The 25644-nt window shown below is 49.7% G+C and overlaps 5 protein-coding genes across 6 annotated transcripts; 2 read left to right on the top strand and 3 right to left on the bottom strand.

Moving 5' to 3' along the window:
* Positions 1-43: 43 nt before the first annotated feature.
* Positions 44-4890, bottom strand: nufip1 (nuclear FMR1 interacting protein 1). Of its 2 annotated transcripts, none has more exons than XM_067260426.1 (10): positions 4566-4890; positions 4371-4426; positions 4167-4271; positions 3980-4042; positions 3673-3749; positions 2841-2933; positions 2521-2690; positions 1875-2012; positions 1307-1530; positions 44-1219 (listed from the first exon to the last, which is right to left on the bottom strand). In XM_067260426.1, the coding sequence occupies exons 1-10, from the start codon at positions 4795-4797 to the stop codon at positions 320-322; spliced, it is 2058 nt and encodes a 685-aa protein (XP_067116527.1). In that variant the 5' UTR covers positions 4798-4890; the 3' UTR covers positions 44-319. The 2 variants fall into 2 exon arrangements, with proteins under 2 accessions (XP_067116527.1, XP_067116528.1); XM_067260427.1 differs by having other exon boundaries at positions 4167-4268.
* A 519-nt stretch (positions 4891-5409) lies between these two features.
* On the top strand, positions 5410-7568 carry eef1b2 (eukaryotic translation elongation factor 1 beta 2). The gene is made up of 6 exons (XM_067260852.1): positions 5410-5566; positions 6015-6137; positions 6328-6448; positions 6586-6649; positions 7106-7231; positions 7388-7568. The coding sequence occupies exons 1-6, from the start codon at positions 5487-5489 to the stop codon at positions 7540-7542; spliced, it is 669 nt and encodes a 222-aa protein (XP_067116953.1). The 5' UTR covers positions 5410-5486; the 3' UTR covers positions 7543-7568.
* A 1908-nt stretch (positions 7569-9476) lies between these two features.
* Positions 9477-13085, top strand: zdbf2 (zinc finger, DBF-type containing 2). Its single transcript, XM_067261061.1, has 4 exons — positions 9477-9542; positions 9687-9814; positions 10252-11091; positions 11387-13085. Exons 2-4 carry the CDS (start codon positions 9753-9755, stop codon positions 12699-12701), a joined length of 2217 nt encoding a protein of 738 aa, XP_067117162.1. The 5' UTR covers positions 9477-9542; positions 9687-9752; the 3' UTR covers positions 12702-13085.
* Positions 13086-13119: 34 nt separating this feature from the next.
* dytn (dystrotelin) lies at positions 13120-18267 on the bottom strand. The gene is made up of 14 exons (XM_067260920.1): positions 18249-18267; positions 17292-17366; positions 16634-16830; positions 16451-16532; positions 16250-16341; positions 16042-16113; positions 15581-15744; positions 15337-15448; positions 14953-15062; positions 14645-14837; positions 14497-14549; positions 14150-14291; positions 13381-13934; positions 13120-13218 (listed from the first exon to the last, which is right to left on the bottom strand). Exons 1-14 carry the CDS (start codon positions 18265-18267, stop codon positions 13140-13142), a joined length of 1944 nt encoding a protein of 647 aa, XP_067117021.1. The 3' UTR covers positions 13120-13139.
* Positions 18268-22164: 3897 nt separating this feature from the next.
* LOC136966232 (proteinase-activated receptor 1-like) lies at positions 22165-25298 on the bottom strand. The gene is made up of 2 exons (XM_067260691.1): positions 24865-25298; positions 22165-23704 (listed from the first exon to the last, which is right to left on the bottom strand). Exons 1-2 carry the CDS (start codon positions 25105-25107, stop codon positions 22964-22966), a joined length of 984 nt encoding a protein of 327 aa, XP_067116792.1. The 5' UTR covers positions 25108-25298; the 3' UTR covers positions 22165-22963.
* Between the last annotated feature and the right edge of the window lie 346 nt (positions 25299-25644).

Raw genomic sequence — 25644 nt, 5'->3', positions numbered from 1 at the left:
TGCTTCCACACCTCAGAATAAACACTTCAAAAATGGTCCAATATCAGGCCTGTCATTTATTTTAAATACAGAAAAAAACCATTTGTATAATACTTGAATGAAATGACAGATGTTTGATCATCTTGATCACAAAGACAAAAAAATGCAAAGGAAAGCTTGGCAGTTACAGGAGTGTAGAGCTGCGGGTCGGGCTCTCTTCTAACCCTTTTCAGAGTGCTTTTGGGGATCTCTTCCTCAGCTATATATATACACTTCATTTATACTTAGATATTTCCATTAGGGGTCTTCAGTATTTCCATCCGTGATCTCCCATATTTTATCATCGTAGATCGACACTTTGGGCTTGAGTAGAGGTCAGAATCAGGTGATATAGCTCTCCAGGCCCGCTGTGAGCAGACCCTTCCTCTACCACCACCACGCCAGGCAGAGCATCTTCACCAGGCTCACACACTCCTGCTGCCTGGGGAGAATCACTCCCCAAGTCTGTAGGAGGTCTATAGGGCTGGTCTGGGTCTGTAGGAGGTCTATAGGGCTGGTCTGGGTCTGTAGGAGGTCTATAGGGCTGGTCTGGGTCTGTAGGAGGTCTATAGGGCTGGTCTGGGTCTGTAGGAGGTCTATAGGGCTGGTCTGGGTCTGTAGGAGGTCTATAGGGCTGGTCTGGGTCTGTAGGAGGTCTATAGGGCTGGTCTAGGTCTGTAGGAGGTCTAATCCCAGGGTTAGGCTTCTCTTCCAGAGGCAGAGTGTGGAGGTGTTCCTTGTGTGGCATGCCCCACTCAACTACCGTCTCCATGACATCAGCACCTGAAGTCTGACTGGGCCTCTGCCCAGCGAACGCCTTGGAAACACTCAGACTGGAAACACTCAGACTGTCAACCTGGCATCTGAGGCCGTGAACTGGTGGCTGCTCGCTAGCTAGCGCTGCTGACCTCATGTGACTGTTACCAGCTTGACTCTCTCTCTCCGCTAGGATCCTGAGGTCTTCTCCAGTGGCGCTCACTGCCCTCTCCTCCGTGGCGCTCACTGCCCTCTCCTCCGTGGCGCTCACTGCCCTCTCCTCCGTGGCGCTCACTGCCCTCTCCTCCGTGGCGCTCACTGCCCTCTCCTCTGGCTCCTGTCTGTTCAGAGTTTTAACCTCCAGACCAAAGAAGTTGTTCCGCACGATGTAGCGTACACACTGCAGGAGAACGTTCCTCTCATGGCGGATGTCTGGAGCCAGCAGCTGCAGGGTTGAGAACAGACGAGAATTTTTCAGATAATTTTTTTTTTTTTTAAGTGAATGCTTCCCACTCCTGTTAACCCATATTACCATCTCTAGTAGAGTTGCGCGGCGCTGGGGCAGTGCTGTGTGTCGCTGCCCCCTCCTGCCCCCTCTCCCTCCCCTGCAGGGAGGCAGGGTGGGAACAGGCCTGGGGTTCATGCTCTCAGGGTATGGTCCCCTTCCCAGAGAGTGTGTTGGGTTCTGAGGGCTGACTGACTTCAAAAGAGCCTGGTTTTCCGACAGGAGCAGGCTTGCTCTCTGGATTGGGAGCGCTGACAAGCAGAGACATGTATAAAAAACAGAAATCTGCTTAAATGCGTTCTCCTAACCGTCAAAACTTAAGTGCACTCAAGCGCTGTGATGACATCATAAGAAAAGGAGGGTTCACGGGGCGGGTCTGTGTTTGTGGAGCTACAGGGGTCAGGGTTAGGCCCACATCCACGACATGGGCCACCATGTTGGGTAAACATACAACTGCCATTTAAAAGCTAGTGTAAACTGTAAAGTGTAAACTGTGGTTAGTCCTTAACAGAGCACCAAGAGCACCCAGCACTAATAGTGGCCATGATCTTTACCTTGACGCTGTGCTGAGGGGTGTTTGTGTGTGTAAACTCACAGTCTGGCTCCTGGTCACTGTCACTCTCTGTCATAGAGCCGTAGTTAGCCATCAGCGCCCCCAGCCCCGAGGTCATCTGTTTGGGTGCCACGGTGATTCCTGCCCCCTTAGCATTGTCCGACTCCTCTCTGTCCGAGTCTGAAAGGACAACAGCATCACACCCTGGTCCTGCCTTTATGAAGGACAACAGCATCACACCCTGGTCCTGCCTTTATGAAGGACAACAGCATCACACCCTGGTCCTGCCTTTATGAAGGACAGCAGCATCACACCCTGGTCCTGCCTTTATGAAGGACAGCAGCATCACACCCTGGTCCTGCCTTTATGAAGGACAACAGCATCACACCCTGGTCCTGCCTTTATGAAGGACAACAGCATCACACCCTGGTCCTGCCTTTATGAAGGACAACAGCATCACACCCTGGTCCTGCCTTTATGAAGGACAGCAGCATCACACCCTGGTCCTGCCTTTATGAAGGACAGCAGCATCACACCCTGGTCCTGCCTTTATGAAGGACAGCAGCATCACACCCTGGTCCTGCCTTTATGAAGGACAACAGCATCACACCCTGGTCCTGCTTTATGAAGGAGAGCAGCGATTGTACAGGCAGGAAAACAGAACGAGGGCCCGCCAAGCGTAGCTCACCTGGGTCACTGCTGGCCAGGGCCCCCAGAGGATCCCCTTCCTGGGAGGTTTGTGTGAGGGGGGGTGCCTGCTCTGCCCCTCCCCCCCCTGTGACCCAGGGTCTGCCCCCCCCGCCCTGCTGGAAGCCTCCTCTGGGGCACACCCCCCCCTTGCCTCTGCTTCTCATCCTCCTGGAAACACAACGGAACAGTTTCTAACTCAACATTCCTAGAACTGCACGCTGTTTAAATGTTGTTTTGGATAAAAGCGGCTGCTAAATAAAGACATGCAAATAAATGTAAATTATTATCAGAACAACATGCCTAGAACAAGACAAATACCCAAACTGTGCCGTTTCCAGAACCTCTCCTCTCTCCTGCCTGGTCTCCATCACTCTCCTCTTCCTCTCCACGTTCTGCAGAGTTGGGTATTTCCTGCAGTTGTTGAATTTGAGTCTTTTAACTAGTAATCGTGTGTCGCAAACATACATCACAAAGTGGTAGTGTATAGTCGTATGTACACAGCAGCGACACCACCATCTAGTGATCCTAGTTGGCAAGTGACTGGCCAAATAACGCCAAGGGCCAGAGCCATGAGACAGTAAACCCGTCTCCTGTCTGGCCCCCCAATGGTGGAATCAACTCCCCACCTCCATCAGGGACAGTCTCCCCACCTTCAAGAAAAGGCTCAAGACGCACTTGTTCCGGGAGTAAAACGGCACTTAGGAATGCTTGGCTGGACCTGATGTTAGTTTCCTCCAGGATCACAATGACTCGTATTGAGAAACTTGTTGCTCTTGTTGGTTAGTTGTAACGGTTTTAAATTCTTGAACTCGCTGTGAAATATTTTACTGTTGATTGTTTTTTCTACAGGTACACTCTTGCACTTTTTGAGTTTCATGTTGATTAATTGTAACTTGTTTAACTGCATGCTCTTATGGTTCTTCCCTTTGGCACTTATTTCTTTTTTCACAATGTATGCTTCATGTTTTGGCTGCTCGCAATGTTTGGGGCTATATCGTTGTTATGATCAGTGACCTATGCTCTTTTGTAAAGCTCTCTCTTGGAAGTCGCTTTGGATAAAAGCGTCTGCTAAATGCATAAATGTAAATGTAAACACCATCAGGTCGTCTGGGTGAAGCTGCTACAATACGGTAAAACATCCATCACATACCTGCGCCTCTCTTCTCTCCATTTTACAATTTCATCTGGGGTATCCAACTTGATTCTTTTGGCTCCTGGGGTGTGGTTCTAATAAAACGGAAAGGACACACTGTTAATCAGGAATAACACACTGTTAATCAGGAATAACACACTGTTAATCAGGAATAATACACTGTTAATCAGGAATAATACACTGTTAATCAGGAATAATACACTGTTAATCAGGAATAACACACTGTTAATCAGGAATAATACACTGTTAATCAGGAATAATATCTCTTAAATGTGATCAGCTGTAGCTAGGTGGATCCACCTACATTGGTCCAGTGAATTTTCACCAACTTCTCATGAGCAGTAAAACTGCAGTCTTCAACTGAACACTATGAGAAAATGCATTATATTTAGTCTTCATCATACAATCATGTTCATGTAGGCACTGTCTCTCCTGTATGTGTGTATTGAATATGACTGCTGGAAACAAGAAGTTATAGCAGGACTAGTTACCTTGACATGTTGAGCAATATGTTCATCATACTTTTCTTGATTTTTAAACCCTCTGTCACACGTGTCACAGAAGTGGGAAAACTCTGGTTCTTTTCTTTTCCTCTGCTGCAACAAGGAGACATGTTATCTCATACATGAGTGCCTCAATCTCACTCTGCAGGTGGGTCAGGGTGTGTGTGAGTGTATGTGTGTGTGTACTACTACCTTGTTAACGTGGACGTGGGGCGGACCATATCTTGCACCACGATTGAACCCCTGCCCTGTGAACGGAGCGGTAAAACACCAGTGTTGGAAACGGATTGGAGTTCAAAATGCCAATGATGCTCCTCGTGATGTGATTGATGTATCTTCCCCACCCAGCAGAAGAGCCGAACACTTTCAGGACCACAGTCAACTTACCGCGTGAATGACTGAACCCGTATGGTTCTCGACAGGGGGGTCCGCCGCCGCCCCGGGACCCTTGACCGTTGTAGCCCCACGGGGTGCACGGTTGCTCGAACCAGTTCCACATACCAGTGTGAAAGTTGCTCGAGGGTGGCTGTTGACACTGAAATGTTGCTGGTCTTACCACCGCCGAACTGGGAACGGGACAGCCAAAGTCCGGAGGAGGATAATAACTGTGACCGCTCATGGTGCAGACGTAGAGATTTGTCGGTCTCACATGTGAATTGTCCCCTCCTTTGCGGCCAACTAAACCCTAAACTGCGTGTTGCTGCCGGCACGTGTATGTAATGCACCTCCAGTTTACATGTGCACGTTCACTGTGTCGTCATTTCCGTGAGGTCAATTTAGTTATTTTCTGATGTTGAAATGTTGAACGACAAAAAAATAAATATGAAAGAGCGAGTAATGTAATTTGGAATAATAGTGTTGAGACTAAGAACACAAACGTATTAAGGAAAATGAGAAATGATTAGTCACAACCCAAAACCATTTACCAAAACCACCCGGAAGTTATAATCAGGGCAAAGGTGCCTTACACGGGTTGCCAGAATTCGATATATTCCACTTTCAGAATATTTAAAAGAACAACACTTCCAAGTCTTTTTTAGGGTTTGACGTATCTATAAATTGATACATACAACAAAGGCGACACACTATGCACACTGTCGATAAAAAAAATTAATGCATCTCTATAATGTAAAAAAAATCTGATACGTTTAAAGAAGCGAGTCTTGTCAGGATACTTCAAGACAAGGCCCCGTAGGAGGAGTCACTCACGCGGGTATAAAGCGCTCCTCGTGCCCCATCTCGTCCCTTCGCTCTTCTTGGAACACCGTCTAGTCTTGTGCACGAGGGCCTTACACAGTTTGAACAACAATGGGCTTCGGAGATTTGAAATCACCTGCAGGCCTTAAGGTCCTGAATGCGTTTTTGTCAGACAAGAGCTACATTGAGGGGTTGGTATTAACCTTTACTACATTTTTACTCGCGTTCTCGGCCTGTGTCTGCCATGGCTTGTGACGTCGTCAAGAATGAGGCGGGTTCGGCCTAGCAGCTGCAGCAGGGTTACTGTAGAAGCTGCTACCTAGCTAGCCAACATTTATTTTTATTATTATCAGTCTTGAGTGATATTTGAGGCAGCTTTTAGGCAAGCAGGAACATTAAGTTGTCTTGTTTTGGCGAGTTCTGCTTTTGGCATGAGGAGCAGCAATAAAATCACAGTTGTGAATTTTATCATAAGAAAATGTAGAATTTCCCCAAATCACGTAACTACGTGGCGAAAACTGATATCCGATGTTGGTAATATGATGAATGTCTCTTCTATGATTCAACGTACATGTGCTGGGTGTTAGGCTCAACTATGGGAAGTTTAAACCCTGTCTTGTCCTGGTCACCTGTGTGCAGGTACGTGCCGTCTCAAGCGGACGTGGCCGTGTTTGACGCCATCTCGTCTCCCCCCTCCACAGAGCTGTGCCACGCGCTGCGCTGGTACAACCACATCAAGTCCTACCAGCGGGAGAAGACCAGGTGCGTCTCCTGTTGATGTGACAGTTATTATCTGTGCTTCCTGAAGGTCTGGTTATATGATGATCTTTCACACCATCTTTCGCCTGAGAACTTTGATGCACAATTTTAAAATGCCTGATTGACCATGACCAATGAGCTTGCAGTAGCGTGTGAGTAGTGTGAGGTGTGTCTCACGGCCCTCTGCCCCCAGCCTCCCCGGGGTGAAGAGGCCCCTGGCCCAGTACGGCCCCTCGGGGGTCGAGGACCAGACCGCCGCAGACGCTAAGGATGATGACGACGACCTCGACCTGTTTGGCTCCGATGAGGAGGAGGTAGGATTGAGTTCGGGGGGGGGGGGTTCTAGTGTTCATCTCCCTGTGCCTCCAGCTGATCCAACCCTCCGTCTTGATGGATCATCTGCCTGCTGCTGGCTTGAGGGCCGCTCCTAACCTTTGACCTTCTCCTTTAGGACGAGGAGGCCATCAGGATGAAGGAGGAACGCGTGGCAGCCTACAACGCCAAGAAGTCCAAGAGTAAGTTTCTCCATATCTGGATCATCCACAAGCCAACACAGACCTGCCGCCCCACCAACACAAGCTCACACACAGACCTGCTCACACACAGACCTGCCCCCCCACCAACACAAGCTCACACACAGACCTGCTCACACACAGACCTGCCCCCCCACCAACACAAGCTCACACACAGACCTACCTCCCCCCCACCAACACAAGCTCACACACAGACCTACCTCCCCCCCCCACCAACACAAGCTCACACACAGACCTACCTCCCCCCCCCCCCATCAAGAGGGCTTCATCTGTCATACTGAAGTGTATTACCTGGCAAGCCTATGATGATCAACTCACCATCTTTCGTCTGATATGTGATGGACACCACTTTGACCTGATGGCTCCCAGATGTTCCAAGAGCCTCTGGTTAGGTCTCTGCCCCCACCAGGAGGTAACCACTGGGTCTTGTGTTCACAGAGCCGACTCTCATTGCCAAGTCGTCGATTCTGTTGGATGTGAAGCCCTGGGACGATGAGACAGACATGGCCAAGCTGGAGGAGTGTGTTCGCAGCATCGAGATGGACGGCTTGCTCTGGGGGCAGTGTAAGTAGCGCTTAATGCAGCAGTTGAATTGGTTAAACTTCAGTATCTTTATTTTATTAAAGATGCAGTTAGGGAGGAGAGAAATCTCTTGTTCTGCACTTAATGTTGTACCTCCTGCTGTTACTATGGTGGCTAACGTGCCATGTCCCCCTGCAGCCAAGCTGGTGCCGGTGGGATACGGGATCAAGAAGTTACAGATCTCCTGCGTGGTGGAGGATGACAAGGTGGGCACCGACAGCCTGGAGGAGCTCATCACCGCCTTCGAGGACTACGTGCAGTCTATGGACGTGGCCGCCTTCAACAAGATTTAGACACGCAATAAAGCACTTCACATTGATTGATTGTCAAGTTGTTTTTTTGTAAATCAGTTGCTATAGGCATCACTCTCTTAGTGAATGTCTGTGCTAGGGACAGCAGGCAATGTGGACTTGGGATATTACATTTATTCGAAACGTTTAAGAGTGTAAATGGATAGCTGGCATTGGATGTCGCAAAGGCTACTGGATGGTTGACGTTATGGCTAGATGGTTTATGCTGAACTTGTGTGCAGCGGTCGGACGTTGACGCCGGTAAGTGGGCGGGTCACCGCCATGCCCCACCGGTAACGTCACTACATGGGAAGAGCACGGCAAAAATACGGATGCCGATGAGACCCGCGTGGGATAACGTCAACAAAGGTGATTTCAGTTGGGGCATGCACGCGTACCTAACTTTAGGTTTATGAAATGCTTTAGATACAAATCAGGAAAGTCAGTGGCGCCTAACCATCATTCAACAAACCATTTTCATCCTTGGCAGGCAGCGTGGAGGCTAGCTAGTCAGCCAGCCATGCAGTTCCATGTTTAATACTAAAGATGGTTGCAACTCTTAACTTGCCGAATCATATTCTAGCTACCTAATTCACCCCGACACACGAGTGTCTTAGTACAACCACAAAATAAAGGATAGGCTAGCTTGCCGCGTATGCTTACGTTTCTCTTAAATCCCATTATATCCCGCTAGCTTTTCGGGTGACAGATTTACAGTACAGTAGGCCGTCTGTATCGTCTGCCTCCGTTTCGGCCAATCAAAGAACCGTTTGCTGGCTGGCCCGGTAAGTTTGTAGCGTTCTGTAGGCTAGCTAGTGACTCTGGGCTGGGCAGTGCCGATAAAGGCTAGCCACAGTAGCTCGTATAAATATTAAATGAACATGAAGCATTTTTAGGACACTACGCAGTGAGTAACTTTATTGCAGATGTGAATGTTACATTGAAAATTGTTCGCCAGCAAGCTGATTTTCAAATAACGACGTGTATCAATCAGCCAAAGCTAAAAACATCTGCTAGCACTCAATCCAATATCTCGGTAGCAACGCATTGAAAGTATCTCCATTCTCCACTTGTTGCAGGTCTGTCGGAGTCAGCGCCCGGCTACTCGGGTGACGAAGTTAATCTGACTGCGATGATGTTATTGGCTAACCCGAAGCCGGTGTTTTAGTAAGTCGACCCACTATATGTGAGTATTGTGGTCAGCACCACATGGACTACTGTGTCTGATTAACTTTTTTGTATAAAGCAAATTTAGTCTTTCTTTGATTCCTATGCAGGCCTGAAAATGCCTGCTGAAGAGCCCCCAGTTCAAGGTAAAGCTCAAATATTACCCTTGAAAAATGTGACTAGTTTGATCCAGGTTAAACTCAGTGAAATAGTTTACTTAATACATTTTACATTTCATAAAGGCCCACACGAGTGAGATATAGGACATAAGGTGTGTGTGTTTTCACAGATGCAGAGCAGAGACAAACTGGCACCACCTGCAGGTAAATCACACCTGGACCAAAACCACCATCTCTCTAAACAACACCGCTTGAGTCTTTTTTTGGGTTGGCTGGTGGAGTCACAGTGCTGTCTCTGTGCTGGTGGAGTCACAGTGCTGTCTCTGTGCTGGTGGAGTCACAGTGCTGTCTCTGTGCTGGTGGAGTCACAGTGCTGTCTCTGTGCTGGTGGAGTCACAGTGCTGTCTCTGTGCTGGTGGAGTCACAGTGCTGTCTCTGTGCTGGTGGAGTCACAGTGCTGTCTCTCTCTCTCTCTGTGTCAGGTTGAGAGGGGAGGCAGGGCCGTCCAGAGGGGAGGCAGGGCCGTCCAGAGGGGAGGCAGGGCCGTCCAGAGGGGAGGCAGGGCCGTCCAGAGGGGAGGCAGGGCCGTCCAGAGGGGAGGCAGGGCCGTCCAGAGGGGAGGCAGGGCCGTCCAGAGGGGAGGCAGGGCCGTCCAGAGTCCCTCCCAGACAGGGCTACTGCAGCTGCTGTCAGGTCGTTTACAACAATGTAGAGCAGGTACACACACACACACTCACCAAACCCAATTATCTGCTCTCAGACATTGTCAATCCCAGTCCTTCCCGCTCCCTCACTCACTGTCCTTTTATCTGTCTGTGTGGATTGGCTGGCCCCTTTGTGGTGCCGTGTGATTGGCTGCAGCACATCCTGAGCGCGGCCCACAGGGAGGTGGTGGGCGGAGCAAGGGCGCAGGTCGTCTCCGGGAGCATGCTGGAGAGATTCCTGTTGGACGTCATCCAGCACCACCCACACCGCTATGGAGACCCCCGGTAACACATACACACACCCCTGGTAACATGTATTTACATTTAGTCATTTAGCAGACACTCTTATCCAGAGCGACTTACAGTTAGTACAGGGACATTCCCCTGAGGCAAGTAGGGTGAAGTGCCTTGCCCAAGGACACAACGTAATTTTTCACGTCCAGGAATCGAACCGGCAACCTTCTGATTACTAGCCCGATTCCCTAACCGCTCAGCCACCTGACCCCTTCACGTATTACATCACCACCCACCCACCGTAATACACACACATTCAAGCATGCACACTGTCTGTAACCCATCTGTGTGTGTGCCTGTGTGTGTGTGTGCCTGTGTGTGCGTGTGTGCCTGTATGTGTGTGTGCCTGTATGTGTGTGTGCCTGTGTGTGTGTGTGTGCGTGCCTGTATGTGTGTGTGCCTGTGTGTGTGTGCGTCTGTGTGTGAAGGCCCAGCCACGCTGACCTGCCGTCCCTGGGCAGTGCTCCGTCCCCGAGGAAGCAGCTGGACATGTGTGTGTCAGAGGAGGACGGCTTGTCTCTGTCCACCAGGGAGCTGCTGCCCAGCTCCGACAGCTCCTCCTGCCAGCTGCTCCACGTCCAGGAGACGCACACACACTCCCCCAGACCGTGCATCCCACACAGCCCTCCTCTTCACAGGAAAGCTCACAGGAAGACCAACCGGCGGAGAGAGAGATGCTCCTCCTCCTCCTCCCTCGCCCCTCGGGGACTCTCTCTTCCCCATCAGCGGCCCGGGCCAGGGTCCCCGGACCCCAAGCCCAGGAAGAGGGACAGGAAACAGGATGAAGCCTTTTCCAGCGATGGCTCTGATGGTGTGGGAGATGTGATAGAGGAGGTAATCCAGAGACTCTGCTATGGGCGCAGTCCTGCCCTTCACCACCAGGGGGACACAGACAGCTTCCACCTCAGCCTCCCCGCGTCCCTCTGTGAGGGGTCAGGCGACAGCGAGGACTGGGACGGCCCCGTCCAGGTGGCTCTGGAGCAGTGCGGGGGAGACGGCAGGGCCCTCACCTGCCTCATGGGGGCGCAGGTGAGCCTGGAGGAGCAGGGCTACAGCAGCCGCCTGGCCTCTGCTCTGCACCCTGCTGGGGCACTCCGCGAGCCCAACATAGAGGAGATCCTGCCCGCCCCACCCCACATCCCCCCCTCCTTCCTGGGGAAGACCTGGACGCAGGTGCTGCTGGAGGATGAGATGAAGGTGGAGGCCATGGTCAGGGAGTTCCGCCAGGGACACTACTTCTGCTACTTCGACAGCGAGTCCCTCGCCAGGTAAGACACACCTACACTCTTGATTCCAGTCTGGATGTTCCTCTGGTGTTCCTCTGATGTTCCTCTGATGTTCCTCTGTGTTCCTCTGGTGTTCCTCTGATGTTCCTGTGTTCCTCTGATGTTCCTCTGTGTTCCTCTGGTGTTCCTCTGGTGTTCCTCTGGTGTTCCTCTGTGTTCCTCTGATGTTCCTCTGATGTTCCTCTGATGTTCCTGTGTTCCTCTGGTGTTCCTTTTGTGTTCCTCTGATGTTCTCTGTGTTCCTCTGATGTTCCTATGGTGTTCCTCCTCTCCCCAGGTGCGGGAGGAGGAGCAGAGACAGGAAGGGGAGGAGCAGAGACAGGGAAGGGCGTGGCCAGAGGATGGGGGAGGCTGGCATCCTTTCCCTCACCGAGCACGATGACGACCCAGAATGCACCAGGAGGAGGAGTGGGCGGAGCTTCAGGATGGCCTCCAGGTGTCAGGTCGTCAAGGTGAGCCATGGGACCCAAACCACACCCCTCATCATCCCCAGAGTCCGGCCAGCCCCCGCCTGCCAGACAGCCATCCCTCTGGACAGCCCTGCTCCCTGCCAGGACCTTTCCACTGACCCCGAGACGCCCCCCCAGGCGAGGTCCGGGCCCCTGCACCTGCCCCCTTCCTATTTGCGCGTCATGACGCCACTGCAGCCCAGCACCGCACTGCTCTACATCCTGTCCTCCCCTGGCAACCAGGACACCACGCCCCGCCTCAAACCCGTCACCAGGGGCAACGGCAGGAAGAGGAGAAGGTCGAGCGAGGGGGAGGGCGGAGATGTGGGGGTAAAGGTCAAATACAAGCAAGTTCCCCTAAGGTACTATGACCCGGCTACCAACCGGATCCTCAAGACCCCCCCCAGGGGCCTCCTGCCCCCCCTGGCGCCCGGGGCCCCCCGGCCCCCACAGCCACACGTGGTTAGGCAGCTGTTCAGGAACCTTGGTCCAGACATCAACTCAGAGAGGCTGGGCCACGAGGGGAAAGAGGTACGGGGGAGGCAGGGGGGAGGAGGGGGGAGAGACGGGTCCAGGGGGAGTCGGGAGAGAGGGAGGAGCGCGGGCAGCGCTGCGTCGGGATCACAGTTAGAGCCTGGGGTGAAAGGTCAGGGGTCATCAGAGGCGGGGTCGTCTGTGACCTCACCCTTCAGCCGCTCCTCGCTGTCCAATAGCAGCCGCTTCCTCCTGGCCACACTCACCCCCGACTCAACCCCCCTCCCGGAGGCCCCCCGGCCCCCCCGCAGGGCCCCCCGGCCAGACCCCCCCCGCCCAGAGAGACGCCCCGCCCTCCCCTACAGGCTGCGCAGACCAGGGGCGAGGAGAGGGAGGAGGAGGGAGGGGAAGTCCGTCTCCCGAGGTTCACAGAGAGGACGACATCCCAGGATCATAACCCCGCCAGCCAATGGCCTCTCCCCGCCAGCCCAGCCCAGGAAAGGGGCCTCCCGGAGGGCTGTGGAGAACAGGCAACTCCCCAGGCCTGGCAGCCCTACCAAGGCCTCCACTCCTCTCAAAACATCCAGGGTAGTAGGGCTTAGGACTTCCCCCAGACTCACTCCTACCACCCTCCCCCATCGCTCACTACGCAGGAGGGACAGGAGGTGAGGAGGGAGACTGAGGAGGAGAGGCAGGTGAGGAGGAGAATGAGGAAAGGATGAGAAGGAGTTGAGGCGAGGAGGTGAGGAGGAGGAGAAGGATTGGTGAGGAGGAGAGGACAGGGTTTTGGGAGGTGGGGAAGAGGAGAGGATTTTAGGAGGTGGGGAGGAGGAGAGACAACCTTGTTTTCCCACAAATGCTCTGTCCTGATTGGTGGAGAGCTGTGTGTCCCCTCCTCTCATCATGTCATGTTTTGCACAAAGACCAGCAGTGAAAGCTTTCAATTTTTTTTGTTCTTTTGTTGTAATTTTTGAACAAATCAGGATATATTTTTTTAAGTTTATATTCACAATTTTATCAAACACTTGTTAGTTTCATAACAAATGAATGTACAATAAATAACTTTCTTATCAGTCCACTGAGTCATGAGTCCATGGAGGGGGAGGGCTAAAAGGGTGTGTTTGTGCTGATGGTTGAGACCAGCTGACTCACTGCATCTGCTACTCCTGCTGCAGTCTCCAACAGTCTCCCGCTTGTTCTGCTCTCTGCACAGAGCATGCACTTGCATTAACACATTAATATCTGCGTGTGTGTATAGGTAGCATGGTCTGCGTATGTATGTACAGGATTTGTGTGTGTAGACTCAGCTATGTGTGTGTGTACCACCTGTACGTGTGTGTGTGTAGACTCACCAGTGTGTGTGGGCAGAGACAGCGAAGTCTTCAGTCGCTGCACCAGGTCACACAGCTGTTCTTCTACTGAACCACAACTCCCAGAAAACTCTTCTTCAAGGAAATGTAGGTCCCCTATTGGATTAGAATGCTTTCTGTCTGCCAAATGGTCCCATTCTTGTTCTGCTTCGTGTTGAGGGGGATGAGGAAGGTTCACTACCCTCAGAATTCTGGGAAAACTTGTTTTTGGGACTCTCCCACCAACCCTCCCTTCCACCTCATCACTCTCTTCCCTCACTGTCGCTTCATCATGCATGGTCTCGATTTCTCTGACTTCATCCCCTCCCCTTGGATGCTCCTGCTGCTCCTCCTCCTGCTGCTCCTCCTCCTCCTGCTGCTCCTCCTCCTCCTGCTGCTCCTCCTCCTCCTGCTGTTCCTCCTCCTGCTCCTCCTCCTGCTCTGTCTCTCCGCGTCCTTGATCAGTGAGAGGTAGCGAGCCCCTGGTCCCAGCAGGGTAGTCTGTCTGGGGCATGTGGGCAGGGCTGCAGGTAGCGTGTGGGCGTGTCTCTGTCTGGGAGGAGGAGACAGGAAGACAGGTAAACATGCCATCAGGTTAGTCTCTTAATGTGCCTGTTAGTTTGGATTACTATCTTTGAGTGTGTGTACCAGTGTACTAGTGAGTGTGTGTACATGAGTGTAAGTGTACCTGTGTGTGTTTGTGTACCTGTGTGTGTGTGTACCTGTGAGAGCATGTCCTGCAGCTTCAGGTTCTGTGTGTGTGTGTACCTGTGAGAGCATGTCCTGCAGCTTCAGGTTCTGCTGTCTCAGCTTCTCCATGTCAGCCTCCATCAGGGAGCAGCGGTCCTCCAGACAGCCCTGCTCCGCCTGCAGCGCCACCCGCAACACCTGCATCTGCCTCTCCAGCAGCCTACACACACACACACACACACACACACACACAGACACACACCACACACACAGGCATGCACACACACACAGACATACACTGAGACAACACACAAACAGGCATGCACACACACACACAAAGAGACACACATACACAAACACAATGTCTGGTTGTAGTTTGGGGTGGAGACGGAGTATATGTTGGGAGTTAGTTTGAGGCCACTAACCATTTGTCCCTCTGTAGGTCTCTCACATCCTTCAGAAGCACAGAGGGTCCTCTCTGTAGAACAACAACACCACCAGATGATTCTACTAATGACATCAGTTATTTAGTCTGATCAATTCCAACCAATGAGAGCAGACTAGAGAGGTCACCTGGGGACATTGTGTCTCCTCCTCCGTCTGCAGGGCTTTAGACTGTAGGATGACGGGGGGCGGAGGGGAGGAGGGGGACGGTGGGGGGACAGGGGAAAGGATATGAGCTTGGGGATGTGAGTGGTTGTCACTGGGGACAGACTCTTGACAGACAGGTGAGGCAGCCAACCATGGTGGGTCAGGGGAAGGGGCTCTGGAATACAAAACAACATTATACATAACAACATTAATAACAATACACAGTGTTCAAGGATATAACATGTATACCTGAGGAGGGTTACAGGTGAGTGGTAGGGGTGGAGTCTTACCTGCTCTGTGTCAGACTCCTTCTCTGAGACCCTGAGCGGGTGTATTGTCGTGGCAACAGGGCATGGCGGGCATTGTGAGCTAGCGAAGCCAAGGATTCTCTCCAGGAGGGCTGGAGGAAAATCACAGTGTTCACACGTGTGTGTACCTGAGTGCAGTGCTCCTGTACTGGGTGTGTGTACCTGAGTGCAGTGCTCCTGTACTGGGTGTGTGTACCTGAGTGCAGTGCTCCTGTACTGGGTGTGTGTACCTGAGTGCAGTGCTCCTGTACTGGGTGTGTGTACCTTAGTGCAGTGCTCCTGTACTGGGTGTGTGTACCTGAGTGCAGTGCTCCTGTACTGGGTGTGTGTACCTTAGTGCAGTGCTCCTGTACTGAGTGCGTGTACCTTAGTGCAGTGCTCCTGTACTGGGTGTGAGCTCTTGTGTTTCTTGGTGTGTCTCTCCGTCAGGAAGCAGGTTTGGCAGAGGTGAAGGTTCACACATTTCATACAGCGATACCTGCGGACACCACAGCACAGGGTCACCCCAACCCACATTCATCACTACACCTGATCAGCACATCCACAGGGTCAGAGTGTTAAACACTATTACCACCACCTGAGCCCTGTGATTGGGTGAGCTCACACACACCTGAGCCCTGTGATTGGGAGGGTGTTGCAGGTGTGGCAGCGTACGGGGTGGCAGAGGGCCTCGCTGGCTGACAGGCGGTCCAGTACGGAGAGCCACAGTAGCAGACACGGGCCACTCTGCAGCCACAACACCACCTGGTCCTCACACACACACGGGCCCACGACCTGCAAACACACACATTACATTCAATTAGCACATACTAAATTAATTGATCCAAAGCGACATACTAATAGTATTTTGGTGGATAGAGAGCAGTCCATGTACGGTACACACTCAGATTCCATAAAGAGATTCAGATCAACTCACCCCATTAAAGCAGGATCTCAGATCAACTCACCCCATTAAAGCAGGATCTCAGATCAACTCACCCCATTAAAGCAGGATCTCAGATCAACTCACCCCATTAAAGCAGGATCTCAGATCAACTCACCCCATTAAAGCAGGATCTCAGATCAACTCACCCCATTAAAGCAGGATCGCAGTGCCATCTCCACTGACCCGAACACACTGCTCTCCTGCACTGCTGCCGGCACCTTCACACACACACACACACACACACAGTGTGTATAGAGTGTGTGTGTGTATACAGTGTGTGTATAGAGTGTGTATATAGTGTGTGTGTGTGTATAGTGTGTGTATAGAGTGTGTGCGTGTATAGAGTGTGTGTACCTGGCTGAGGTCCTCCAGTAAGACTCTCAGGCCGTTCCTGTTGACAGAGCTCCTCTCTCCCCCGCTGGTCCTCTCCGCCAGACACGCTAGAGCTGTTCATGGACACACCCCTCTTCACCTGTGTGTGTCTGTGTGTGTATCTGTGTGTGTGCGTGCATGTATCTGTGTTTGTGTGTGTGTGTATCTGTGTGTGTTCCTCACCTCGGTGTTTGGCTGACAGTGTGTCTGCTGACAGCACAATGAGGACAGCTTCCACAGCTCTGACCCGGAGGGACCCAGTCTGCTCCCTGCACACGGTCCTGATTCAGGCTGCAGAACGCTGACCTGTGTGTGTACGTGTGTGTATCCTTGTGTATATGTGTATGTGTGAGTACATACGTGTACCGACCTGTCGTAGAGGCGGTAAAGGAGTCTACAGATCTGCTCAGGGGCCTCACTTGCTACCTGGCCTGGCAGTTCCTCCGATACACTTTGGAACATCTTGTTAATGCACAGCATTACTTCCTGCTTGGTGAGCTGGGCCCCGCCTCCAGACAGCAGGCGCAAGGCAGGAAGTACTTCCTTCAGAGTCACCACGTGCACTGCAACACATTGTGTCAGTTATACACTGCTTTGAACACATGTTCATGTACATCAAAGTCATTGACACTTGTAAACAGGAGGCAGGAGGCTGCGCAGCACCAGAGCCAGAACAACCAGGTTGAAGACTTACTAACTCTGCCACACCCCAGAACTGACAAACTGAACTGTTACACTGAATTGTTTCCACTATGCTGCTAATTTCTCAGGTTCTTCTAGTATGTATCCATGTGTGTGTATGATTGGTTGTCTGTAATTATTGTATATATTTAAGATGAGTAGTTTTAGTTATTTATTTGTGAGTGGTTTTAACCGGACCTCAGTACCAAATTTCGTTCCGGCTCATGCACATTTTTGGATTGACAATAAAATTATCTTTATCCTTAAACATACACAAACTGTACACACACACACACACACACAGACACACACACATACACACCCACACCTGGCTGTGACTCACTGAGGCAGAGCTTCTGGAGTGAGCGTAGCTTCAGCGCAGCGCGGTAGACAGCTGGGCGAACCTCATTCAAGCCCTCTGAGAGAGTCAGGATATACAGGCACATCCAGATACACATAACCACACAGAGAACACAGACCCCCACAGAGAACACAGAACCACACAGAGAACACAGGGTTCAACAAGTCTGCTACCACATTGTACTTTGTACAAGGGAGTCAGGTGGCTGAGCGGTTAGGGAAGCGGGCTTGTAATCAGAAGGTTGCCAGTTCGATTCCCGGCCGTGCCAGATGACGTTGTGTCCTTGGGCAAGGCACTTCACCCTACTTGCCTCGGGGAGAATGTCCCTGTACTCACTGTAAGTCGCTCTGGATAAGAGCGTCTGCTAAATGACTAAATGTAAATGTACAAGGTACACCGTCTGGTCGTCCCACCGCTCAAGAGCGCCCGGTCCAACACAAGCTCTTCTCCTGTCTGGCCCCCCAATGGTGGAATCAACTCCCCACCTCCATCAGAGACACTAACTGTCTCCCAACCTTCAAGAAAAGGCTCAAGACGCACTTGAGACTTGTTGCTCTTGTTGGTTAGTTGTAACTGATTTAAATTATTGTACTCGCTGCAAAATATATTATTGTTGCTTGCTTTTTCTACAGGTACACTCTTACACTTTTGAGGTTCATGTTGTTTAATTGTAACTTGTTTAACTACATGCTCTTGTGGCTGTGGCCTTTGGCACTTATTTGGTTTTTCACAATGTATGCTTCATGTTTTGGCTACCCGCAATGTTTGGGGCTATCTCGTTGCTATGATCAGTGACCTATGCACTTTGTAAAGGTCTCTCGTGGAAGTCGCTTTGGATAAAAGCGTCTGCTAAATGAATAAATGTAAAAAATGTAATGTAAAATGGACTTTGTGTACCTTGTACAAGAGATAAAGTGCTTTGAGCTTTGTATCACTTACCCATGCTGTCTAGATCCATGATATATCAGCACTAGTTCCTGTAAATATGGTTTAGACCTCCACAGCAGCTGAACTATGAGGAGATGCAGGACCAGACCTCCAGGCAGCAATCTGCACCACGGCAATAAATCATCTGAAAAACGGACCTTCCATCCAAAAAGTACATTTATTTTTTCATAATTCAATCATGGATTTTCCCAAATGAGTCTGGATGTACGAGCATAAAACATACTTTCTGAATTTGAAAATGTAAGTAAACTTTATTATACTGACTATTTGACTTATGTACAATACATGGCTGAAACTGTAAAGCGGATTTCGTCTCATCTCGCCGACACTCCAATACTCTAGGTACTCTAGCTAGATACTCTAACACAGCACCCACAATTAAACCTCAACAAATAAGATAATGCGCCATTTTGTCCTTTAGACTCAAGTGGCGCGAATTTTGTATTTTCAAAAACTATGGAGGTAATAATAATAAGAGTTAGCGATCTAATAAGTAACTAATGTTGTCTGTGTATTATTGAACATAACATAGGCAACATAGGCAAATGCAATGTATGTTTAATACGATTAACTGTAGATAGGTGTACTAGCGTTACTTAGAAACTGCAAGTGGCAGCTCGGATCTAAGATGGATTCGAGAGACCGCAGATAGAGTGCGGCTAGTTTGGTTTGTTAAACGTTTTAGATCAACACTTGCATTATTGTTTTTGTTGATTTTATGTAAAGCACTTTGAGCTGCAATTCTTGTATTAAAAGTGCTATATAAATAAAGTCTTACTTACTTACTTACTTAACTTTAGTCTTGCAATAAGGAAGTGGAAAAGCAAAACTAGTGGGCTAACGTAGTTTGTGATATAGAGAACATAGTGGCTAGGCTAGCAATCTTGTAGGCCTACTAGGTTTGCATGTTAATCAATCATTTGTCAACCGGTCGTCCATCACCATGTCCCTGTAATTGAATTAGTCAGCTAACTAGGATACTACTACCACCCGAACTGACAAAATTCCACGTACCTGTTCTGTGTTATATCTGCCGAAGTCGTCTGCAGCAGACAGACAACGTGAGTTATGAATGTACTGTAGTAGAACGACAAGCTGCTGAAGATATAAGCTACCTTGCCGATGCAACAACTGCACCTTTCAGGTACTTTACCAGCTCGAATGACTGCATTCATTATTTATTATGCCAGTGCAGCCAACGTCTGTTGCGCTTGGAGATGAGTGATTCATAATGGGCAGGTGCCTTAGCAGTTACTGAGCTGCGGTGTCATGAAGTTGTGATCTTCAACTAGGGCTATGGGCTTAAAACTTGACCATAGTTTGGCTGCAGGTTTTCAGATATGTATTATTTTCTTTTACAGGTGTCAGTTTCCAACCAACCATCTACTACCCCGAGTTATGATCAGTGACCCCTATGCACTTTTTTATAGCTCTCTCTTGGAAGTCGCTTTGGATAAAAGCGTCTGCTAAATGAATAAATGTAAATGTACTACCCAACCATTACAAGCCATGACAAGCCACAGAGCCTCAAACAGCAGAACTGACGTCCTGAGTAAGAGGGAACAGGCTGATGCCTCCAGAACAGACGTCCTGAGTAAGAGGGAACAGGCTGATGCCTCCAGAACAGACGTCCTGAGTAAGAGGGAACAGGCTGATGCCTCCAGAACAGACGTCCTGAGTAAGAGGGAACAGGCTGATGCCTCCAGAACAGACGTCCTGAGTAAGAGGGAACAGGCTGATGCCTCCAGAACAGACGTCCTGAGTAAGAGGGAACAGGCTGATGCCTCCAGAACAGACGTCCTGAGTAAGAGGGAACAGGCTGATGCCTCCAGAACAGACGTCCTGAGTAAGAGGGAACAGGCTGATGCCTCCAGAACAGACGTCCTGAGTAAGAGGGAACAGGCTGATGCCTCCAGAACAGGTGCTGTCAAAGGGAAGCTGCCCTCCCCTCATACACGCCCTTCAGACTGTCAGTACAGGCAACGTCTGAAGAAGCATTAGATGTTTCTGAGTAGAGTTTTTGGAGCGGACACAGACTACATCCTTCAGCATGTACAAGAAGAGAGTTTGGTGACAGATCGAGACTACAATAACCTGGTATGAGGTTTGAACAATTGTACAGAACAAATACAAAAGGATCATGTTTAATAGGCAGATCAATCTTAAATTCAGATTCTGTATGACATTTATATAGTCTTGCATGATGTTGCATTATCTCTCTTTTTTGACAAGTTTAAACTTTCTCGTTGCTTTTTATGGCCAAAAGGTCCTTTAATAGAAATGTTTCAGTTATTTACTTGGATTTTAAAGAATGTTTCATTGTTCTTGTGTCTTTCTGATTTCACTCTCCTATCATTGTGGAAGATGTACAACTACTCGCTCACCGGAGAAGACAAAGCGATCAGACTTCTAGACATGCTGAGGGGGAAGGACGAGGAGACGTGTTGTCGGTTCCTGTGTTTGCTGCAGACAAACACAGACATCAGAGAGCAGTTCCCTGAACTGGCTGATCTTCCCTGGGACCATGTCCCTGTCCCCCCTGCTCCTGGAAGGACATCTGTTTTAAACACAACACCAGAAAGTGTGTGTCACCTTGTCTCTGACCGGGGGAAGCCTGCAGGGGTACACATCGCACCACTCCACACCTTTACTGGAACAATAATTGGAGCTGATGTCTCAGTGGAATACACCTGCCCACAACGCCACCTTGTGAATGAGGATAAAACTGTGAAGATTGTGAGATGTGAGGCCTGCTCCCTGTCTTACCTTCACAGTAATCTGAAGATGATCTTGAGAGGGGCCGTCTCCGTGGAGACCGACGGGGGTAACGAGCGACTGCAGCTGGAGGACGAAGATCTCAGAGGGCTTCTGGGAGACGGGAGGACCAGCTCCAAGGAACAACTGGAAGAAGCTCTAGTTCTGCTGCCACCTGTTACTGTCACGACAAACAACGGTTGTGTTTTATCCATCAGTGTTGCAGAAAATCAAGAAGCAGCTACAGGCTGAAAAGGAGACTGTTGGTTGTCCGGTGATCAATCCATTTTAATAATCTTGAATTAAAAATGTTTTATCTTTGTCTTAAGTTTTATTTCCTGTTTTTATAATGTTGTTGATCTTGTATTGAATCATCTCATGTTCATCCTTTGTCCATAATTGTAGAATCCACATCAGCCAGAAGACGTTAGACTGTAGCTTCCTTGAGGTTTGAGGTCGGTTGAGGGGGGCAGTTCGATGGGTGTATGTGAAGCCCTTTGTGACATTGCGTGTAAAAAAAAGTGCTGTACAAATTAAATGTGATTTGATCTGTCAGGTTTCTCAGCTGTGTGAATATGTATGTTAATGTTTGTCTATGAAGATGCATTCAGTGAGCTCTGGTAAAACAATATTTATGTACTTTTTTCATGGAAGTGGGTTAGGGTGTACACTAAACTTTTAACCCTCGTGCTGCCTTCGGGTCACATGACCCAAAGGTTCATAACGAACCATCGTTGTGTTTACCCAATTTTACCTAATACAAAAACAAATAAAAATAATTTTCTTTTAACCATTCCAATGTGGGGGGTCTGAGACAGCCCGACAGTTAAAAGAAAATGCTTCACTTTGTTTTTGTATGAGGTAAATTTGTCGCAATACGACGGTGGGTCACAATGACTGATGGGTCAGAATGACCCGAAGATAACACAAGGGTTAAGATGGTCTATTAATCGCATGTGTTGGATTATTTGATTTTCAAATGTTCCATTTTAGAATGTTGATCCAGAGATGGAAAGTGCATTACTTTTATTAATGCAATAACTTAATATTTACTGGTGAAATGACATGAAAGCAGACTAAATAAATGAAACCCATTGACTTTCATCACACATACAACCATTCAGTTCCAATAGTACTACAAACTCATCTCAAAATCATTTAATATTGTAAAAGGCATTACAGGTTCTTGGTGCACAGTAACAAACAGTCCTGTCCATTGGGATCAAAGGTTTCAATCCTGTTCAGCTGTTGAACTGCTGCAACATGTGTTAACAGGGTCACACCAGAGGAGACGGGTTACTATAGCAACATGTGATAACAGGATCACACCAGAGGAGACGGGTTACTATAGCAATGTGATAACAGGGTCACACCAGAGGAGACAGGTTACTATAGCAACATGTGATAACAGGATCACACCAGAGGAGACGGGTTACTATAGCAATGTGATAACAGGGTCACACCAGAGGAGACAGGTTACTATAGCAACATGTGATAACAGGGTCACACCAGAGGAGACAGGTTACTATAGCAACATGCTGCTTTTAGAGACATACCACCCAGCCAGACCAACAACTACAGATCATATCTAAGTAAAGTGTGCTTTGGCTGTGCTGGATTTAAATACTTTTGTCCAGGATAAGTATCTTGGAGATGTTAGTAGTTCACACAGCTGTTCCTCACCTAGAGATCACCTTTGCTGCCTTCTACACCTTGGGAAATAATTTCTCAGGGCTCCAGGAATGAAGGCTTGTGATATTGGGTAGCCTATTGATACATGAGGATTACTGGAGAATTCTGCGATACTAAACTTCCAGAAGACGTGAATCCACAGTGACTCTGAAGTTATAACTCCCTCAGATCAGCGTGGTACAATATGAAGTCTCTTCCTGATCTCAATTTTGGAAAGTATCAATGATAACTAATCCTGTTGTGAAAAGGTAATACATTACTTATTTTTTCATGGCAGACTCCTCCCCCTCCTGCAGACTTCTCCTCAGCAAGCTCCTCAGTTTCTGGCGGAACTGCCAGGAGGAGCAGTAGTAGAGGACTGGGTCAAAGCAGCAGTGGAAGCTGTTGAAGGCCAGAGCCAGCTTGTAGCCGGCGTAAAGACTACGGCTCTGGGAGCTGAGGACAACGTGGACCGTCTGGAGGATGATACTCGGCAGGTAGCAGGTCACGAAGCATGCACCCGTCACAGCCACCACGGCCTGCGCCCGCTGCAGGGACGCCGTCTCCCGTTCTCCTTTATCCAGCGCCCTCGACTTGTGCAGGGTCCTCACCACAGCAACATAACAGCCAATCAGGATGATGAGCGGAATAAAGTAGAACAGAACCATGATTGCTATGAAGTAGAGGTAGGCTAGGGGAATGCTGGGGAACAGACTGCGAGGAACCACGTCGAAGCAGGTGGTGATGTTGAGCTGTGCGACCCTCAGGGTGAGGTCGTGCTGCAGCAAGGGGGTCTGGGTGACCAGAACCAGCACCCAGATGAGCAGGCATGTGGCGGCTGCACGGGGTGAGGTGCGCCAGTGCTGGGTGCGGAGCGGCCACACCACCCCACAGTAGCGCTCCAGGGCGATGGCGCAGGTGATGAGGACAGACACATGCATGTTGCAGTGGAGCAGGAGGGTGGAGGCGCCACACAGGAAGGAGCCCCACGGCCAGTCGTTGCCCTGGAAATTGTAAAAAATCTGGACACACAGGAAAGGTATTCAACAATGTAGCTTAGTCAATCTAACCACATCACGTCTTTATCATGGCTGTGGTGCCACATACTGATAGGCTGAAATATCTGCTCTGATCGCCCATACGCATCCGTACACACAAGTTTTTTCTAAGTATGTAAGTTTTTCCTCAACTTTTGAGTTTGTTTTTATAATGTATGGAGTCAAACATACGGTTGAATAGGACTTGTCTTGAAACGCAGTAAGCAACAATACGCTGTAGGGACCTAGCTTTCCACTGGGTTCTGCAATGACAACTGAGAGCTGTTTTAGGGCAGTAGTGAATGTAAGCACAGCATGTGGGCCGAGTGCAGAGCTGTAGGAGTATAGGCTGCGGCGTGCTGGAAACAACCACACGGTGGGAGCACTTCTCCTTGAACCTTCAACTTTCCCAGCTCCATCTTTCCCAGCTCCATCTTTCCCAGCTCCATCTTTCCCAGCTCCATCTTTCGCACCTCTAAAGTTCGAAATATAATACTCCGATGTGGAACGCCCTCTCCAAGCCCCTCGGAGAGCTCTTCGTGCACCTCCTGATTTTCCTGACTATCCATCCGCTAGTCCGTCATTTTACGGATACCCCTTGGCTGTGATTGGTCCGTATTAAGAACCGCTTGCGTCAGGGGCGGGGGCGCCGTGACCAACAAAACTAATAGAATCCTTTGACCGCCATTGCTGTAAGTTTTTACAATTCATATTTCAGCTAAACGGTACATGTAAATCAGCATCTGAATTAAAATGTGACGAGAAATGGACAGTGTAGTTGCTGAAAATTTGCTCATTTTATTGATGAAACGGCTCATTTGTACATTTGCTCCGACTTTTCGATAACCTAGCTAGTATCGCAGTGCAGCGCAGCGCCACCTACTCTTCTGGCAGTGAATTATTTTCAGCACCCACAGCCTTCGGAGTACTATAAATTCAACAAATCCGTCCGACTCCGTCCGTCTGTATGTTCGTAACGGAGTCGGAGTAGTATAATTCGGCCTTTACTTTCACACCTCTAATTTCACACCTCTAACTTGCACACCTCTAACTTGCACACCTCTAACTTGCACACCTCTGCTTTCTTGTAACCCGCAGTGAAGAACCTCACCCCTGTGCAGAGGGACGAGGCCCCCTGTCCTCACCTGCAGAGGCAGCGAAGCACTGTACATCAGGTCTGCCAGCACCAGGTTCACAGCAAACAGGCTGGTGGGACTGTGGTGCCTGCAGGGGATGCTTGCCAGCGCCACCAGGGACACCAGGTTGAAGGGGGTACTGCAGATGAAGACCAGCAGGTAGATGGACGGCACAGCACGTGTCATCAGCGGGCTGAGCAGCATCTCCAGAGTGTCATTGCTCAGCGCCGTGGCAATGGGAGTTGCGTTCATCCTGGGAGGGATATACTAGCTGTACGGCTGTGGGTGCTAGCTGTACGGCTGTGGGTGCTAGCTGTACGGCTGTGGGTGTTAGCTGTGCTGCTGTGGGTGCTAGCTGTACGGCTGTGGGTGCTAGCTGTACGGCTGTGGGTGCTAGCTGTACGGCTGTGGGTGCTAGCTGTACGGCTGTGGGTGCTAGCTGTACGGCTGTGGGTGCTAGCTGTACGGCTGTGGGTGCTAGCTGTACGGCTGTGGGTGCTAGCTGTACGGCTGTGGGTCGCTGAGAGAGAGAAGTGTGGAGAAACAGCATGACACTCGGGTGAATACATAAGGAAAATACATTCACCACTTACTGAACATTAACTGTAATTTCATTAGAAGTGTAACAGACAGTTTATACAGTAGTGCATGACTGTTCCATCTCTATACTTTCTAGATACAATAATACATAAACAACTCGTCTATAAACTTTAACGTTATATGAATAGTAGCAGTTAAGAAGACTGATCACATAGCTGGCCAGGGTTTCCCGCAGCACTTTTCAGTTAA

The sequence above is a fragment of the Osmerus mordax genome, chromosome 22, assembly GCF_038355195.1.
Source record: "Osmerus mordax isolate fOsmMor3 chromosome 22, fOsmMor3.pri, whole genome shotgun sequence".
NCBI classification, from domain to species: Eukaryota; Metazoa; Chordata; class Actinopteri; order Osmeriformes; family Osmeridae; genus Osmerus; species Osmerus mordax.
The sequence above is the reverse complement of the archived record's forward strand: the minus strand, read 5'-3'. Positions and strand labels throughout refer to the sequence as shown.

Bases quoted from the DNA above. Each gene is read 5' to 3' on its own strand.
- nufip1 (XM_067260426.1), bottom strand. From the start codon at position 4,797: ATGAGCGGTCACAGTTATTATCCTCCTCCGGACTTTGGCTGTCCCGTT. The intron at 4,272-4,370 runs GTAGTAGTACAC...TCCTTGTTGCAG, and splicing joins CCCACGTCCACGTTAACAAG to CAGAGGAAAAGAAAAGAACC. The intron at 4,043-4,166 runs GTAACTAGTCCT...ATTTTCTCATAG, and splicing joins ATATTGCTCAACATGTCAAG to TGTTCAGTTGAAGACTGCAG.
- eef1b2 (XM_067260852.1), top strand. From the start codon at position 5,487: ATGGGCTTCGGAGATTTGAAATCACCTGCAGGCCTTAAGGTCCTGAAT. The intron at 5,567-6,014 runs GTTGGTATTAAC...ACCTGTGTGCAG, and splicing joins GACAAGAGCTACATTGAGGG to GTACGTGCCGTCTCAAGCGG. The intron at 6,650-7,105 runs GTAAGTTTCTCC...TTGTGTTCACAG, and splicing joins CAACGCCAAGAAGTCCAAGA to AGCCGACTCTCATTGCCAAG.
- zdbf2 (XM_067261061.1), top strand. From the start codon at position 9,753: ATGCTGGAGAGATTCCTGTTGGACGTCATCCAGCACCACCCACACCGC. The intron at 9,815-10,251 runs GTAACACATACA...CTGTGTGTGAAG, and splicing joins CACCGCTATGGAGACCCCCG to GCCCAGCCACGCTGACCTGC. The intron at 11,092-11,386 runs GTAAGACACACC...TCCTCTCCCCAG, and splicing joins GACAGCGAGTCCCTCGCCAG to GTGCGGGAGGAGGAGCAGAG.
- dytn (XM_067260920.1), bottom strand. The intron at 16,533-16,633 runs GTACACGTATGT...GTGTGCAGGGAG, and splicing joins ACCGCCTCTACGACAGGTCG to CAGACTGGGTCCCTCCGGGT. The intron at 14,838-14,952 runs GTAAGACTCCAC...TTTGTATTCCAG, and splicing joins AGGAGTCTGACACAGAGCAG to AGCCCCTTCCCCTGACCCAC.
- LOC136966232 (XM_067260691.1), bottom strand. From the start codon at position 25,107: ATGAACGCAACTCCCATTGCCACGGCGCTGAGCAATGACACTCTGGAG. The intron at 23,705-24,864 runs GTGAGGACAGGG...CTGTGTGTCCAG, and splicing joins GTGCTTCGCTGCCTCTGCAG to ATTTTTTACAATTTCCAGGG.